The 17,722-nt window shown below is 47.9% G+C and overlaps 1 protein-coding gene across 3 annotated transcripts in view; it reads right to left on the bottom strand.

Annotated features, from left to right (window-relative positions):
* CATSPER3 (cation channel sperm associated 3) overlaps window positions 1-17,722 on the bottom strand; it is a 51,392-nt gene continuing 33,670 nt past the window's right edge. For all 3 annotated transcript variants that reach the window (XM_016953862.4, XM_009449684.4, XM_527015.8), the window contains exons 3-8: window positions 15,219-15,458; window positions 3,598-3,780; window positions 2,756-2,896; window positions 2,247-2,366; window positions 1,166-1,323; window positions 1-176 (exon numbers count right to left, since the gene is read on the bottom strand). In XM_016953862.4, the coding sequence (XP_016809351.1) occupies window positions 74-176; window positions 1,166-1,323; window positions 2,247-2,366; window positions 2,756-2,896; window positions 3,598-3,780; window positions 15,219-15,458 (945 nt within the window). In that variant the 3' untranslated portion in view covers window positions 1-73. The remainder of the gene's footprint in view (window positions 177-1,165; window positions 1,324-2,246; window positions 2,367-2,755; window positions 2,897-3,597; window positions 3,781-15,218; window positions 15,459-17,722) is intronic.

Raw genomic sequence — 17,722 nt, 5'->3', positions numbered from 1 at the left:
TCAGAAAGCCTGTGTTTAATAGGGACCTGTCATGGTCTGCAAGGCTCTCGGCACATGGGTGCCCCATGCCCAGCTACTTCTCATCCACCTTTTCCAAGGACTGGGGCTTCTCCTGGGGCAAGTCTTCCAGCATTAGGCTCAGCACATGCACGATCTCATAGTACAGCTCTTGAAGCCTGAAAAATGGAGCAGGAGGAGATAAGATCTGAGGTCAGGGGCAGGCTCCAGGACCCCCTGGCCCCACTGACCACACATTTGCACCTGCACAGGTGTAGGGTCAAAGAAGAGCAAGGACTTCAGAGCCAGATCAGGTTGGGTTGGAATCTTGGATCTGCCACTCTGCCTGGGGCCCCCTGGAGCAAAGTATTTTACTTCATGTGTCAGGTGGAAATAAATTCTTAGGTCCTGAGAGAAGTAACTGTGTGGAGGTGCCCAGAGAGTGACTGACCCCTGTTGGGCCAAAAGTGGGCATTCCCTAACAATGCCTTCCTTTTTGGTTTCTCCCATCTCTAAAGCCCTCCAAGCAGCTTTCATTGAGAAGCCAGGCTAATTATATCTGTCCTCACTGAAGAGTCCACTGTAGCTCCCTAGTGCCCACAGCCCACCGTAGCTCCTGATGCCCACAGCCAGGTTTTTACATCCTTCCTGCTCAGTAATGGCTGCTCATAATCCCAGCTGACTCACACTGAGCACAAGCCCTGGGCCAGGCCACACTCAGAGCTTCACATACACTGTTTTCATTGAATCAGCCCAGTAGCCCCTCATGTGACAGATGGGAAAGGGGCAGAGAATTGCCCAAGGCCACACAGGAATGTAGTGGCACAACGAGGCCAGAAGCTGAGGTACCCAGTGGTCTTTCCTCTGCACTCTGAAAAGGGGTTAGTGAGGAGAGGCCTGGAGACTTTAAGGAGCTGGCATTTACATACAAGTCAAGGTGGGTTGGGGAGGGGCAGGAGGGGCAGATTCCCCCCAGCCATGGCCCGTCCACACAGCAGCCCAGCCCCTGTGTATACATGGAATCCTGTAACCCCAAGAAAGCCATGTTCCACCCACCCACTGCCCATCAGCACTTCAGTCATCATCCCCTTCACTCTCCCAGGGCACCTGACACAGCCCAACCTCGAGGAAGCCCTAGGGACCAGGGAAGGCTGGGGCTGGAACTGACTTGTGGACAGTTGTGTCCTGGTAGTCCAGAGTGGAAAAGTAGATATCGATGAAGGGTAAGCTAGTGCCAAAATCATCCAAGACCATTGGGTCAGTGTGGCTCAAGGTCTTCTTAAAGTTCTCCACCAGCTCACTGAAACTTGTGCAGTCAGCATTTTTCTAGAGAGGAAAGCATAACGAGAGAGCAGTGATGAGGAGGTGACAGCCGAGCTGCACAGAGACATGGAGACTCTCCAGGATGGGCCCCAGGCAGCGGCCTGACCCTGGTCCTGGAAGGAAGCTTCAGCCTTGTCACAACTTCATCCTGACCCCTTCTGAACCTGGACTCTGGGGTGAGGCGGCCACCATTGAGGACAGGCAGCACATGAAGTCCAACTGAGGCTCAGCGCAGGCTCTCCCAACCCTGGATGAACCTTGGGCATGGTGAAGACAGGCACATGTCTCCACCCCAGAGAAGAGGACAAGGAGGGACACACCCACCAAGGGAGGGAGGCCCAGCAGAGCACCCAAAGCTCAGCATGGGAGGCTTAGAGCACTCAGGCTCAGGGGGAAAATTCACCCAGGTCCCTCATGGTTGCATCATGCTTGACAGAAAATCTCCAGCCTGGTTTGCCCATTCTTGTTCTGGGTTTAGGAATGTGAGAGAACCAAGGTTGTCTGGCACTCTGTCAGAGCCTCTGCATCCTCGTCCACTCAGTGGCCTGGGGCCATGGCTGCCTGGCATCCAGTGAGTCCTCAAGAAGAAGCCTCAGCACAGATTGCCTGACCCCAAAGGGCCCAGCAGTGGAGTTCTGCCCACAACAGAGGGAGACATTATAATCACAGTACTCAACACTCCGAGAGGTCCAGAGAAACACAAAAATGCCGAGAATAAAGGCTGATTCTATAAAACATTGGAGGAAGGCGGCTGTCTTACCTAAGGCTGCAGATGCCTGAGGCCACCTGCTCTCTACACAGGCACCGCTGCAGATGCCTGAGGCCACCTGCTCTCTACACAGGCACCACGGCCCCTCCTCCTGGCCATCTCATCAGCCTGACGATCCATCCACCCATCTGTCCACCTGCCTGCAGGGGCCACTCACCTGTATGTGCATCAGCCTGCTGATCTCCTCCTGCTGCCGCTGCAGAATCACCTGCTTCTCTCCCATGAGCATCTCCTGCTGCTTCAACATCAGCTCTCGCTCAAACTTTCTGATGGAGTCCTAGAGAGTCAGACGATGGAGGTCAACCACGGGCTCTCGCTACATGCCCAGACCCAGTCTTTCCTCTTCCCCAGTCTTGCACCGCTGCTCAGGCCCTCAGCAGGAGCACTTTTCCCCACACAGGGCCAGCCCCCACTCAAGCTGCCAACTGTAGCTGCAGAGGCTTCTTAAGCCCCACCGTCCTGTTGACCACCATCAGCAGGCAAGGCAAATGCACTGGCTCAGGGAAGAGAGTTGGGCCGGGTGAGGGACAGGTCCATCTGGCCACCTCTACTCCACTTCATTGGGAAGACACAGCTACACAGCTCCGGGTCCTCCCTGGAGACTTGCCCTACAGCTCCATCTGCCACACCTGCCCTGACCTCCGATCCTCACAGGTGTGGCCTCACCTCTGTGTGCATGATCATCACACCCACGAACATGTTGAGGAAGATGAAAGAGGCGAGCAAGATGAAGATGATGGTGAATGCCCGGCTCAAAGCAAATTCCCGATTGTCCAACTGCTTCTGCAGGTCTGTCCAGCCATCAACCTGCTCAGGCAGGGAAGAGTATGCTGAGGGCCCGGACCCAGTGGCACAGGCCTCCTTTTCACCTATGCTAGAGGAGTCCCAGGCCCACTGAGGAGAAGGGTGGCTCCGCTTCCACGTCATCCCCTCAACACCTCCCAGTCCACTGGCTCCAGCACATACGTGATGGTCTGGGAATGCAGAGCACCCCTGGGTGGGGGTGCTATTGACCAACATGCCTCGAGGTCTCTTTTCTCAAGGCCTCCCAACCTTCCCAGAAAGACACTGCCTCTCTGCCAGGCCCACCTTTAAAAAGACCCCACTCTTTCCAGAGTCCAACAGAATCTAGATTTCTAGATTTGGGTTTTGCATGCTTCTTCTAGGTGGATTTGTGACAGCCAATTCCCCAAAGGCTATATGACATGGGTTTCATTTATAAATTAAACTTAATCCAAATGAATTATCATTTGAGAACTCTGCAAAGTTTGATCACCCTGTGAGACATGTGGAAGCACTATAAGGAATCACAGGCCTAGAGACAGCGATGGAGCCCCGTGCAGGGTGCTGGCTTGTGATGGGGAACAGACCCCAGCTTCCCTAGGCCCAGCTGAGTACCTGGACATGAGGAAAGCCCCATGTGAGGCCCCACATGTCCACACGCTTGCACCACCTAGGCTGTCCCTTCCTAAGGCCCCTGCCCTCACCACTGTTCCCAAACACAGTACCGTGGCCAAGCTGAAGAGGGTGAAAAAAGCCGCAGCCAGGTTCCCCCAGTTATCATGGTCACCCTTGTCTGGAGATCCAAACAGGCAGAAGCCCAAGATAGCGAAGATGTACATGAGGAGGAAGAGCAGGAGGAGCACAGAGGCCACGGTGTAGACTGTCTGCCCCACGGCGGTGATCAGCGTCTGCAAGGCAGGGACACTGTGGTAGGCGAGGGTACCACCAAGCTGGGTGGGCTCCAGGGACAGAGGTCCATTCTGCCCAGTTCACAGCTGTCCCCAGCAACTGTTGCCATGCCTGGCACAAGGTAGATGCTCAATAAGGGTGGGTGGGTTGGTTGGTTGGTTGGTTGGTTGGTTGGTTGGTTGAATAAACTAATGAATTAATGAAGTGAATCAGAACTGTGCCCAGATTGAGGGCTGGATCAATTTAACAGTGCTTTACCAGTGTCTGACATCCACCCTCAGTCAATTCTCTCAGGTCTGAGGTGACCACTCCACTTGAACCCCAACCTGGCTGTGTGGTCATCTCAGGGCGTCCTGCTCTTGCTTCTCAGCTGAGGGCCAGCCCTGAATGCTCTCTGCCCCGGGCCCAGGAGGAGTAGGGGAACGACTGTGGTAGTGAGTATACAGAAGGCCAAGAGGAATGTGGCTCCCTGGTCCTTGTCGACCCCGTCTTCACAGGTAGGTCCCTGTCTTGTAACCTCAGTCTTGCCCCATATGAAGTGGGCATTTGTCTTATCTCCCCACTACATTGCCCATTTCTGGGGAGCACCATGTATGACTCCTTATCATTCATTCTTCCTGCTCTGGAGTCTTGCATACAGTAGTCACTCAATGCATGTTCACCTACCTAGATGTTTCACAGACATAACCTCAAGGTAGGTAGGTGTTATCATTCTTCCCATTTCAAAATGAGCCGTCAGAGGCTCAAAGAAGCAAATTGTCTTGGCCAGGGTCACACTCCAATACAATGGCAGAGCTGGGACCAACTCTCAAAGCCTTTGCCCCATGCCACCACCTTCAACCACTAATGACCCTGAGCACAGAGACTGTTTACTGGCTTAGTACTAGGAAAGGAGGTCCTTAGAGCTAAGAAACAAGGCAGTACAGTTTGGACAGTTTGGGATAACCTGGGAAACAGAGACAGTCCAAGAGCCCTGGGCTGCCCTCCATGCGGAACGGTTTGGCGCTGCCTGCAGGGGTGAATGCACACCAGATGCCTCCCATCTCTCCTTGGGAAAAGAAAATAAATGTTTTTGGATTAATTGCAAAACAGCTGAGATTTTTTTATTATTATTATTATTTTTTTTTTTTTTTTTTCGAGACGGAGTCGCTCTGTCACCCAGGCTGGAGTGCAGTGGCGCGATCTCGGCTCACTGCAAGCTCCGCCTCCCAGGTTCATGCCATTCTCCTGCCTCAGCCTCCCAAGTAGCTGGGAATACAGGGGCCTGCCACTGCGCCCGGCTAATTTTTTTTTGTATTTTTAGTAGAGATGAGGTTTCACGTGTTAGCCAGGATGGTCTCGATCTCCCGACCTCGTGATCCACCCGCCTTGGCCTCCCAAAGTGCTGGGATTACAGGTGTGAGCCACGGCGCCCAGCCGATATTTTTTTTTTCTTAATGCCTTCCTCCCCACTAAACAGAGGCAGAACTTCTTTCCCAAGGACTAAGATGAAAGCAGTAAATCCTCATGAGAAAAGCTGTGATGAGATATGGTCTGCAGATCAGGTTTTGAGTGGGAAGGGAGGAACACTGGGTGGTAGAATCCAAAGCCTGTACAGAAGGGTTGCGGAGAGGCCTGGTTGGGCCTCCCACCTCCAGGCCAGCCCACAAGCTGGTGCCACCTGAGGTCCAAGCTGAGCAACCTTTAGAGCAGCAGTGGAGGAACAGACACGCTCTCCTGGGAGCCCCATAAAGGACCCATGACAGCTAGACTTGGCCAAGTTCTTTAAGCACAATCCACGCAGGCCCTCTTAGGGCGCAATCCAGAAAGGTGCGGAAATCCAGTCCTAGGAGAGGGTTGCCCAGTTCCCCTTAGGCCAGTAGCTCCCTCCTGAGGAAGTTCTAAGTTTTGAGGCCCACGGTCTGGCCCCCATTGGATGTGTGATTTTGAATTCCCAAATTCTTTTGGGGGGGCAATTCCCTGTACCCAGTTCAGCTCTCCCAGGCTCTGGATCAAGCCACAGCCCTGGGGCATTCTGGATGTGGAAAGGAGCTCCAGGCAAGGCAAGTGCCCAGGCCCAGTGCTTGGAGGGACCCCTCCTACACAGCCCATTGGATGTGTGGAAGATGATCTGGCCCCAGGAGGAGGAGGCAGGGAGGAAGGGGGACTAATGCTCACATCACAGCCCAGCATCTGAAGGTTGCTTCCAGGCTGAAATGCAGATGAACATTTGTGCATCTCTGTGCAAAACAACATTTCCTCATGGTGCAGGTTCATTGTCATAGGTAGAAGGCAGAGTGTCATTTTAATTAATCAGGGGTCAGGAGCCAAGAATGCGCCAGAGCGCCATCTCTGGGGTCTGAGATTGTAGCTCTTTATTTAAGGGCTCCTTTAGACTTCAATTAATAGAAATTAGCCCAGAGGTGCAAGTCCCGACCATGGGCAGGTCCAGCTCCCCATGGCCAGCAGGCCAGCCAACATTCAGAGAGCATGTTATCCAGGGTCACTTCTGTGCCTCTGGGGATCTAGGGTCCCATGACATCCCAAGGCTACAGGAGAGCCACAGCTCAGGGTGGCTGGTGATCCCCAGGGAATCACTCTAGGATGCAAGGCCCTGCTTAATGACAGAAAAACCATGAGGCCAAACCTGCGGTGCATGCGTGTGTGCCTGTTGCCTCTGCATGCCCAGGGTCTCTGTGCATGCCTGCAAGGGCCAAAGGCTGAGCAGTCCCCAAGCAGGCCGGCTTGCTCTGGGATACAGCCCTTGGCCAGCAGGAGCCTTTGCCTTCTAATCAGGCTGCCACAATACAGCCAAGACGGTGCACTAAGCCAGCAGCCAGTGCCCCCAGCCTTGAGGTGCCAGTCTGGGTCAATGCCCCTTTCTTCCAAGATGGAAGCCCTCCCTGCCACCAGTCCTTTCTGCTTCCCTCCTCCCTGTGTGGTCCTGGGTCTCCTTTTCCTCAGCCCCCTGCCCTCCGCCCTGTTCCTCGCATGATTCCCACTGGTCTCTGGCACCCTCATTCCACAGTTCCTCTCTCCTGGCCTCACCTGAAAGTCCTCTCTCAGCAGAGGACATCACAACCCAGTTCCCCTCTCCAAGAAGGCTGCCTATCCCCGACAGCCCTCAGATTCAGGGGGCCACCATCTACCTTATCCTGGGATCCCCTGTTTTCACAGGCACAGACCCTGCTTTTGGGCAGGGCCAAACTTCCAGCTTCCTCCTCTCCCTCATGTCTTGAAGTCTCTGCCTCCAGACTCAGTACCTCCTTCTCCAGGCAACCCTGCTGTCAGCCTGGGGGCCTTCCACATCTTTATGGAAGATGCCAGGCCTCTTCACCCCTGGACTTCCCTCTCTAGTGACCCTGGTGCCACTCCTGGCCCCTGCTCCCTTGGTGCCCAACACCTGGAAAAACCAGATTACACTTCCCACTGCCAGATCCCGCCCTCACTCTGGGGTGCCCATCTGACCATGAACACCTCGGGCCTCCAGTCTTCTTTCCCGTCCACCTGCCTTCCTCTCATCCCTGCTGACTCCAGTGCCCAGCACCTTACATACTCCCTTCCTCTTAGGACACACTGCAAGGTCTGTCTGTAGCCTGAAAAATGGGGAGCCACCCTCAGGCTTGAAACCTAGGATGCTATGATTGGATGTGCACTTTCAAGATCCTCCCCACCCCACGGGGGCATTTCTGTTCCAGGGCTCCCAGTAGTGTGGGACACCAATGCAGGAATCCAGGTGAGGCTGATGGTGACAGGGATGAAGAGATGTGGACAAGTCAATAACCAATGAGGAGGCCACACAACAAAGCTTGAGAGAGGAGTCTAAGCTGACAGTCAAATTTATGACTTGGCAACTGAATGCGGGTGGGGGACCCCTCTTTACCAAAAGATGAAATACTGGAGGAGATGATGGCTGAATAAGAACAACTCCAGTCTATAGCTCCCAGTGTGAGTGACGCAGAAGATGGGTGATTTCTGCGTTTCCAACTGAGGTACTGGGTTCATCTCACTGGGGCTTGTCGGACAGTGGGTGCAGAACAGTGGGTGGAGCCCACTGAGTGAGAGACGAAGCAGGGCGAGGCATTGCCTCACCCAGGAAGCGCAAGGAATCAGGAAATTCCCTTTCCTAGCCAAGGGAAGCTGTGACAGACGGCACCTGGAAAATCGGGTCACTCCCACCTAATACTGCACTTTTCCAACGGTCTTAGCAAATGGCTCACCAGGAGATTAATATCCCGCACCTGGCTAAGAGGGTCCCACGCTCACGGAGACTTGCTTATTGCTAGCACAGCAGTCTGAGATTGAACTGCAAGGCAGCAGCGAGGCTGCGGGATGGGTGCCTGCCATTGCTGAGGCTTGAGTAGGTAAACAAAGCGGCTGGGAAGCTCAAACTGAGTGGAGCCCACAGCAGCTCAAGGAGGCCTGCCTGCCTCTGTAGACTCCACCTCTGAGGGCAGGGCATAGCTGGACAAAAGGCAGCAGAAACTTCTGCAGACTTAAATTTCCCTGTCTGACAGCTTTGAAGAGAGCAGTGGTTCTCCCAGCACGGAGTTTGAGATCTCAGAACGGACAGACTGCCTCCTCAAGTGGGTCCCTGATCCCCGAGTAGCCTAACTGGGAGGCACCCCCCAGTAGGGGCAGACTGACACCTAACATGGCCGGGTGCCCCTCTGAGATGAAGCTCCCAGAGAAACAATCAGGCAGCAACCTTTGCTGTTATGCAATATTCGCTGTTTTGCAGCCTCCACTGCTGATACCCAGGCAAACAGGGTCTGGAGTGGACCTCCAGCAAACTCCAACAGATCTGCAGCTGAGGGTCCTGACTGTTAGAAGGAAAACCAACAAACAGAAAGGACATCCACACCAAAACCCCATCTGTAAGTCACCATCATCAAAGACCAAAGGTAGATAAAACCACAAAGATGGGGAGAAACCAGAGCAGAAAAACTGAAAATTCTAAAAATCAGAGCACCTGTCCCCCTCCAAAGGAATGCAGCTCCTCACCAGCAATGGAACAAAGCTGGATGGAGAATGACTTTGATGAGTTGAGAGAAGAAGGCTTCAGACGATCAAACTTCTCCAAGCTAAAGGAGGATGTTCGAACCCATCACAAAGAAGCTAAAAACCTTGAAAAAAGATTAGACAAATGGCTAACTAGAATAACCAGTGTAGAGAAGGCCTTAAATGACCTGATGGAGCTGAAAACCATGGTATGAGAACTACGCGATGCATGCACAAGCTTCAGTAGCCTATTCAATCAACTGGAAGAAAGGGTATCAGTGATTGAAGATCAAATGAATGAAATGAAGCGAGAAGTTTAGAGAAAAAAGAGTAAAATGAACAAAGCCTCCAAGAAATATGGGACTATGTGACAAGACCAAACCTATGTCTGATTGGTGTACCTGAAAGTGACGGGGAGAATGGAACCAAGTTGGAAAACACTCTGCAGGATATTATCCAGGGGAACTTCCCCAACCTAGCAAGGCAGGCCAACACTCAAATTCAGGAAATACAGAGAACACCACAAAGATACTCCTCGAGAAGAGCAACTCCAAGACTCATAATTGTCAGATTCACCAAAGTTGAAATGAAGGAAAAAATATTAAGGGCAGCCAGAGAGAAAGGTCGGGTTAACCACAAAGGGAAGCCCATCAGACTAACAGCTGATCTCTCGGCAGAAATTCTACAAGCCAGAAGAGAGTGGGGGCCAATATTCAACATTCTGAAAGAAAAGAATTTTCAACCCAGAATTTCATATCCAGCCAAACTAAGCTTCATAAGTGAAGGAGAAATAAAATACTTTACAGACAAGCAAATGCTGAGAGATTTTGTCACCACCAGGCCTCCCCTAAAAGAGCTCCTGAAGGAAGCACTAAACATGGAAAGGAACAACCAGTAACAGCCACTGCAAAAACATGCCAAATTGTAAAGACCATCAAGGCTAGGAAGAAACTGCATCAACTAACGAGCAAAATAACCAGCTAACATCATAATGACAGGATCAAATTCACACATAACAATATTAACCTTAAATGTAAATGGGCTAAATGCTCCAATTAAAAGACACAGACTGGCTAATTGGATAAAGAGTCAAGACCCATCAGTGTGCTGTATTCAGGAGACCCATCTCATGTGCAGAGACACACATAGGCTCAAAATAAAGGGATGGAGGAAAATCTACCAAGCAAATGGAAAACAAAAAAAGGCAGGTGTTGCAATCCTAGTCTCTGATAAAACAGACTTTAAACTAACAAAGATCAAAAGAGACAAAGAAGGCCATTACATAATGGTAAAGGGATCAATTCAACATGAAGAGCTAACTATCCTAAATATATATGCACCCAATACAGGAGCACCCAGATTCATAAAGCAAGTCCTTAGAGACCTACAAAGAGACTTAGACTCCCACACAATAATAATGGAAGACTTTAACACCCCACTGTCAATATTTAACACCCCACTGTCAATATTAGACAGATCAATGAGACAGAAAGTTAACAAGGATATCCAGGAATTGAACTCAGCTCTGCGCCAAGCAGATCTAATAGACATCTATAGAACTCTCCACCAAAAATCAACAGAATATACATTCTTCTCAGCACCACATCGCACTTATTCCAAAATTGACCACACAGTTGGAAGTAAAGCACTCCTCAGCAAATGTAAAAGAACAGAAATTATAACAAACTGTCTCTCAGACCACAGTGCAATCAAACTAGAACTCAGGATTAAGAAACTCACTCAAAACCGCTCAACTACATGGAAACTGAACAACCTGCTCCTGAATGACTACATAACGAAATGAATGCAGAAATAAAGATGTTCTTTGAAAACAAGGAGAACAAAGACACAGCATACCAGAATCTCTGGGACACATTTAAAGTAGTGTGTAGAGGGAAATTTATAGCTCTAAATGCCCACAAGAGAAAGCAGGAAAGATCTAAAATTGACACCCTAACATCACAATTTAAAAAACTAGAGAAGCAAGAGCAAACACATTCAAAAGCTAGCAGAAGGCAAGAAATAACTAAGATCAGAGCAGAACTGAAGGAGATAGAGAGACAAAAAAAAACCCTTCAAAAAAATCAATGAATCCAGGAGCTGGTTTTTTGAAAAGATCAACAAAATTGATAGACCGCTAGCAAGACTAATAAAGAAGAAAAGAGAGAAGAATCAAATAGACACAATAAAAAATGATAAAGGGGTTATCACCACCAATCCCACAGAAATACAAACTACCATCCGATAATACTATGAACACCTCTACACAAATAAACTAGAAAATCTAGAAGAAAGGGATAAATTCCTGGACACCTACACCCTCCCAAGACTAAACCAGGAAGAAGTTGAATCCCTGAATAGACCAATAACAGGCTCTGAAATTGAGGCAGTAATTAATAGCCTACCAACCAAAAACACTCCAGGACCAGATGGATTCACAGCCAAATTCTACCAGAGGTACAAGGAGGAGCTGGTACCATTCCTTCTGAAACTATTCCAATTGATAGAAAAAGAGGGAATCCTCCCTAACTCATTTTATGAGGCCAGCATCATCCTGATACCAAAGCCTGGCAAAGACAACAAAAAAAGAGAATTTTAGACCAATATCCCTGATGAACATCAATGCAAAAATCCTCAATAAAATACTGGCAAACCAAATCCAGCAGCACATCAAAAAGCTTATCCACCATGATCAAGTAGGCTTCATCCCTGGGATGCAAGGCTGCATCCTATGGGATGCAACATACGCAAATCAATAAACGTAATCCATCATATAAACAGAACCAAAGACAAAAACCACGTGATTATCTCAATAGATGCAGAAAAGGCCTTCGACAAAATTCAACAGCCCTTCATGCTAAAAACTCTCAATAAATTAGGTATTGATGGGACGTATCTCAAAATAATAAGAGCTATTTGTGACAAATCCACAGCCGATACCATACTGAATGCGCAAAAACTGGAAGCATTCCCTTTGAAAACTGGCACAAGACAGGGATGCCCTCTCTCACCACTCCTATTCAACATAGTGTTGGAAGTTCTGGCCAGGGCAATCAGGCAGGAGAAAGAAATAAAGGGTATTCAATTAGGAAAAGAGGAAGTCAAATTGTCCCTGTTTGCAGATGACATGATTGTATATTTAGAAAACCCCATCGTCTCAGCCCAAAATCTCCTTGAGCTGATAAGCAACTTCAGCAAAGTCTCAGGATACAAAATCAATGTGCAAAAATCACAAGCATTCCTATACACCAATAACACACAAACAGACAGCCAAATCATGAGTGAACTCCCATTCACAATTGCTTCAAAGAGAATAAAATACCTAGAAATCCAACTTACAAGGGATGTGAAGGACTTCTTCAAGGAGAACTACAAACCACTGCCCAGTGAAATAAAAGAGGATACAAACAAATGGAAGAATGTTCCATGCTCATGGATAGGAAGAATCAATACCGTGAAAATGGCCATACTGCCCAAGGTAATTTATAGATTCAATGCCATCCCCATCAAGCTACCAATGACTTTCTTCACAGAATTGGAAAAAACTACTTTAAAGTTCATATGGAACCAAAAAGGAGCCCGCATTGCCAAGACAATCCTAAGCAAAAAAAACAAAGCTGGAGGCATCACGCTACCTGACTTCAAACTACAAGGCTGCAGTAACCAAAACAGCATGGTACTGGTACCAAAACAGAGATATAGACCAATGGAACAAAACAGAGCCCTCAGAAATAATACCACACAACTACAACCATCTGATCTTTGACAAACCTGACAAAAACAAGAAATGGGGAAAGGATTCCCTATTTAATAAGTGGTGCTGGGAAAACTGGCTAGCCATATGTAGAAAGCTGAAACTGGATCCCTTCCTTACACCTTATACAAAAATTAATTCAAGATGGATTAAAGACTTAAATGCTAGACCTAAAACCATAAAAACCCTAGAAGAAAACCTAGGCAATACCATTCAGGACACAGGCATGGCAAGGACTTCATGACTAAAACACCAAAAGCAAGGGCAACAAAAGCCAAAATTGACAAATGGGATCTAATTAAACTAAAGAGCTTCTGCACAGCAAAAGAAACCACCATCAGAGTGAACAGGCAACCTACAGAATGGGAGAAAATTTTTGCAACCTACTCATCTGACAAAGGGCTAATATCCAGAATCTACAAAGAACTTAAATTTACAAGAAAAAATCAAACAACCCCATCAAAAAGTGGGTGAAGGATATGAACAGACACTCTCAAAAGAAGACATTTACACAGCCAATAGATACATGAAAAAATGCTCATCATCACTGGCCATCAGAGAAATGCAAATCAAAACCATAATGAGATACCATCTCATACCAGTTAGAATGGCGATTATTAAAAAGTCAGGAAACAACAGGTGCTGGAGAGGATGTGGAGAAATAGGAACACTTTTACACTGTTGGTGGGACTGTAAACTAGTTCAACCATTGTGGAAGACAGTGTGGTGATTCCTCAAGGATCTATAACTAGAAATACCATTTGACCCAGCCATCCCATTACTGGGTATATACCCAAAGGATTATAAATCATGCTGCTATAAAGACACATGCACATGTATGTTTATTGTGGCACTATTCACAATAGCAAAGACTTGGAACCAACCCGAATGCCCATCAATGATAGGCTGGATTAAGAAAATGTGGCACATATACACCACAGAATACTATGCAGCCATAAAAAAGGATGAGTTCATGTCGTTTGTAGGGACATGGATGAAGATGGAAACGATCATTCTCAGCAAACTATCACAAGGACAGAAAACCAAACACTGCATGTTCTCACTTATAGGTGGGAATTGAACAATGAGAAGACTTGGACCCAGGAAGGGGAACATCACACACCAGGGCCTGTCGTGGAGGGGCAGCGGGGAGGGATAGTATTAGGAGATATACCTAATGTAAATGACAAGTTAATGGGTGCAGCACACCAACATGGCACATGTATACATATGTAACAAACCTGCACGTTGTGCACATGTACCCTAGAACTTAAAGAATAATTTTTAAAAAAAGAAAAAAAAAAGAAATACTGAGGGGAAGCCAGGGTTTGGGATTTGAGGTTGGGGATGGGGGTGAGTGACAACTTCAGTTTAGACACATCAAATTTGAGAAGCCTGTGAGATGCCCAGGGGGCAGCTGGGTCTAAAGGTCAAAGAGAGAGGGGTAGGCAGGTGGAGGGTCCTGGAAAGTGGAAAAGATCACCCAGAGAGAATGTGCAGAGGGAGCAGAGGAGGAGAACTCAGGGACCATCCCGAGAAAACAGTGTGTATGAGCCAGGCAAAGGATAAACGCTCCTGACAAGTCAGGCTGGAGGAAAACCAAGAGAAAGCAGTGACAAGGATGCCAAGGGAACTGGCCACTGGATTTGGAGACAAGGAGGTTGCTGGCAACTTCAGAGAGGGTAGATATTCTGGAGTGTAGGGAAAACAGCTAGGGCATAAATGACGGACAGGGAAGTGGGACTGGAAGTACAGACACCTTTCCCCAGAAGGTTCGCCATGAAGAGAAGGAGAGGGAGGGCTGGACTGCGTTGTTTGAGAGGGGACACACACAGGCAGGTGCTTGTTTACATGACAGCAAGAAACAAACAAAGGTGTGTATGCGGCAGGGGAGACCTCTAACTTTCCCCTTCTCTTTTCTACACAGGCCTGGGGCTCCCAGAGTGTGGGGCCAGGCCCTAGACAGCCAGCCACCCAAGCCCAGGCGAGGGGCAGCCCCTGGCAGGATAGGACGACACACCCCGACTGAACACTGGAACCCAGACCAGCCCCCACCTGGAGAAGCACGGACACTGAGTGCAGAGCTAGGTGAACCTACTGTGCACAGGACAAGTGCCTGAGGGCACGATTCAAGGCAGGGGGGCAGCCCTGAGGTTCTTTCTGAAGCCTCTGAGTCAAGGGAGTGTTGGTCATGGTTTTCAGCAACCCAGAAAGACTTCTCAGCAGGAGTAGCCCTTCCAGAGCCACCTTAACGAAGCACAGAGACTATTTCCAGCAAGAGAGCAGACTCAGCTGTTTGGGGAAAGCAGCTAGTGGCCTGGGCCACCAAAAAGCCAAGGCGTCCTGGGCATGTAGTTCAAAGGATGGGTAGCATAAGAAAATCAGGCACTTCGCAGCATGAGAGAGAGGAAAAGTTCAGACGTGGCCTCTGGAGTCAGGCACGCCTTTCAAATCTCAGCTCTGACATTGCACCGCTGGGTGACCTTGGGCTTCAATTTCTTCATCTGTAAGATGGAGCTAATAATACCATTCTGAGAATTATTTTAAGATTAAATGAGATAATATTGGTAAAGATCAACCTGCCACACACGCTGGACTCAACAACTGGAAGATGGTAGTAGAGTCATTATTTCCTTAGTGTCTTGGGGGCAAATGGGCCTACGGCCTGCCCTCCCAGCACCATGACACCCCCAGTGCACTCACCCGGATGCCCTGGCTATAGCCGATAAGCTTGAGGATGCGCAGGGACTGCATGCCATCAGCGATATACAGGTAAGTGAACTGTTTGCCCATGAGCTGGCGGAGGGCATAGGGTAAAAACATAATGATGATAATGATCACATCCAGCAGGTTGTAGCCGTTCTTCCAGTAGTTGATGGGGTCCACATAGACCTTCATGGACAACTCAGATGTGCAGATGGACACAAAGAAGATCTCCGAGAACTACAGGGGTAGCAAGGGTTGGAGAAGTCAGATCGAGCTGCACAGCCCTAGAGCTCTGGCCTGCTCCCTGCGTGAGCCCCGGAAGGGGTGCTCCTAAGTCACCCACGTGAGAGAGAAACCCAGGCAGAGTTTCTGGCACACAGCAGACGCTCAGTGTGCCTGATTCCCTTCCCCTTCTCTGTCCTCCCTACCCCGTGGCCCTACACCTGGGGCTGGGTCTGACCCTGGGTACTTGGGAATGACTGCCTGGCAGACAGAATGACTGTATAGGCTCTAGCATACTGCAACTCAACCTGAATATAAGGTTTCCCAAGGGAAGGTCCCAAGAGTTTTCTGACCAACATGAATATACAAACTTTTAGGAATATAGATGAAATACTCAGATATCTACTTATGTTTAATCTATTAACTTAATCATACATATTCAATCTGTTTCTGAAGAATATTCTTTTACACTTTATGAACGAATCTTCTTCAAATTCTTTTCATGCATCTACAACTCTAATGGCTTTGTTTTTACCAAGAAGTACTCTTTGCGTCATCTAAGTGTTTCCTTCCCATCAAAATGGACTTATCTTGACTATCATGCAAATCCATTCATTCACTGAAAGAGCTGTGACTGAGCACCCACCCTGTAACAAGCAAACATCATTTTAGGCACTGGGAAATGCAACAATGAGTAAGGCAGAAAATGTCCAGCCCCCGGGAAGCTTACAGTCTAGTAGGAGAGACAGAAATAAATGCTGGAACAAATGTATATAGAATATAATGTCAGGCAGGAAGGAAAATAAACCAGCCAAAGAAGATAAAGGGACTCGCCAGGTTGGAGGAGAAGAGGAAGTCCTAGCAGCTATTTTAGAAAAGATGGAAGCAACCAAACACAGAAGGACAAATATCACATGTTCTCACTCATATGTGGGAGCTAAAAAAGTGGATCTCATGAAGATAGAGAGTAGACTAGTGGTTACCAGAGGCCAGGAAGGGCAGGGGATGAAGAGAGGTTGGTTAATGGTTACAAATACACACCGAGAAGAAATAAGACCTAATGTTCAATAGATCATTGAAGTGACTATAGTTAACATCAATCTATTGTGCATTTCAAGATAACTAGAAGAGAATAATTCAAATGTTCCTAGCACAGGAAAAAGATAAATATTTAAGGCAATTATCCTGATTTGATTATATGAATGTATCAAGTAGCCCAAAATATGTACATCTAATATGTATTGGAAGGAAGGAAGGAAGGAAAAAGAGAGAGAGGGATGAAGGAAGGGAGGGAGGAAGGAAAGAAAGAAAGGCAGAGAGGAAGGAAGAAAGAAAGGAAGGAAGGGAGGGAGGTAGGGAGGGAGGGAAAGAAAAGGTGGTCAACAGAGGTCTCGCTGAAGCCAGGAATTGAGACAAAATAAAAACTGGGGGAACACTTTGAGGAAGTGAAGAAATGGTGAGTCCAAGAGCCCTAGGGAGAGGCTGTTCAAGGAACAGCAAAGTCAGCATGGCTAGAACAGAAAGAGAGAGAGCAGAGCAGCAGAGGTGGTTAGACAAGCAAACTGTCATGCCTTGTAGGCCTGGTGAGGACTTTGAATTTTAATCTCAGCCTCGGAGGATTTTGAGGAAGGAAGTGATCTGAACTAATTTACATTTTTAAGATATCTCACAACAATTCTTGTATGTTTTATTGTACACATGTCTAAAGTATCTCTCAGATATATACCTAGGAGTGGAATTACTGCGTTGTAGGATATGAACATCTTAACTTCACTATATATTGGCAAATTGTTTTCTGAAGTTATTGAACCAATCTACTTTAATATCAGCAATGTTCCTCTTGTTCTACATCTTTGCTAACACTTTGACTATCAGACTTCATCAATGTGACAAATATGAAATAGTATCCTATTTTTAAATTTTCATTTCTCTATTAATAAAGTTGGGCATTTTTATATGTTTAAATTATGAATTGCCTGTTTCTAATCTTTTGCCAAATTTTCTGCTGGATTGTTTTGTCTTTTTCTTATTGATCAGGAAGACATCTTTATACATTTTGAATCCTAATGCTTTGCCTGTTATATGTGTTACAAATATCTTCTCCCACACCGACTTATCACATTGACTTTTCACCTTTTTTATAGTTTTTTTTGAGACAGAGTCTCAATCTGTTACCCAGGCTGGAGTGCAGTGGCACAATCTCAGCTCACTGCAACCTCCGCCTCCCAGGTTCAAGCGACTCTCCTGCCTTAGCTTCCCAGGTAGCTGGGATTACAGGC

Source organism: Pan troglodytes, chromosome 4, assembly GCF_028858775.2.
Source record: "Pan troglodytes isolate AG18354 chromosome 4, NHGRI_mPanTro3-v2.0_pri, whole genome shotgun sequence".
Lineage (NCBI taxonomy): Eukaryota > Metazoa > Chordata > Mammalia > Primates > Hominidae > Pan > Pan troglodytes.
The sequence above is the reverse complement of the archived record's forward strand: the minus strand, read 5'-3'. Positions and strand labels throughout refer to the sequence as shown.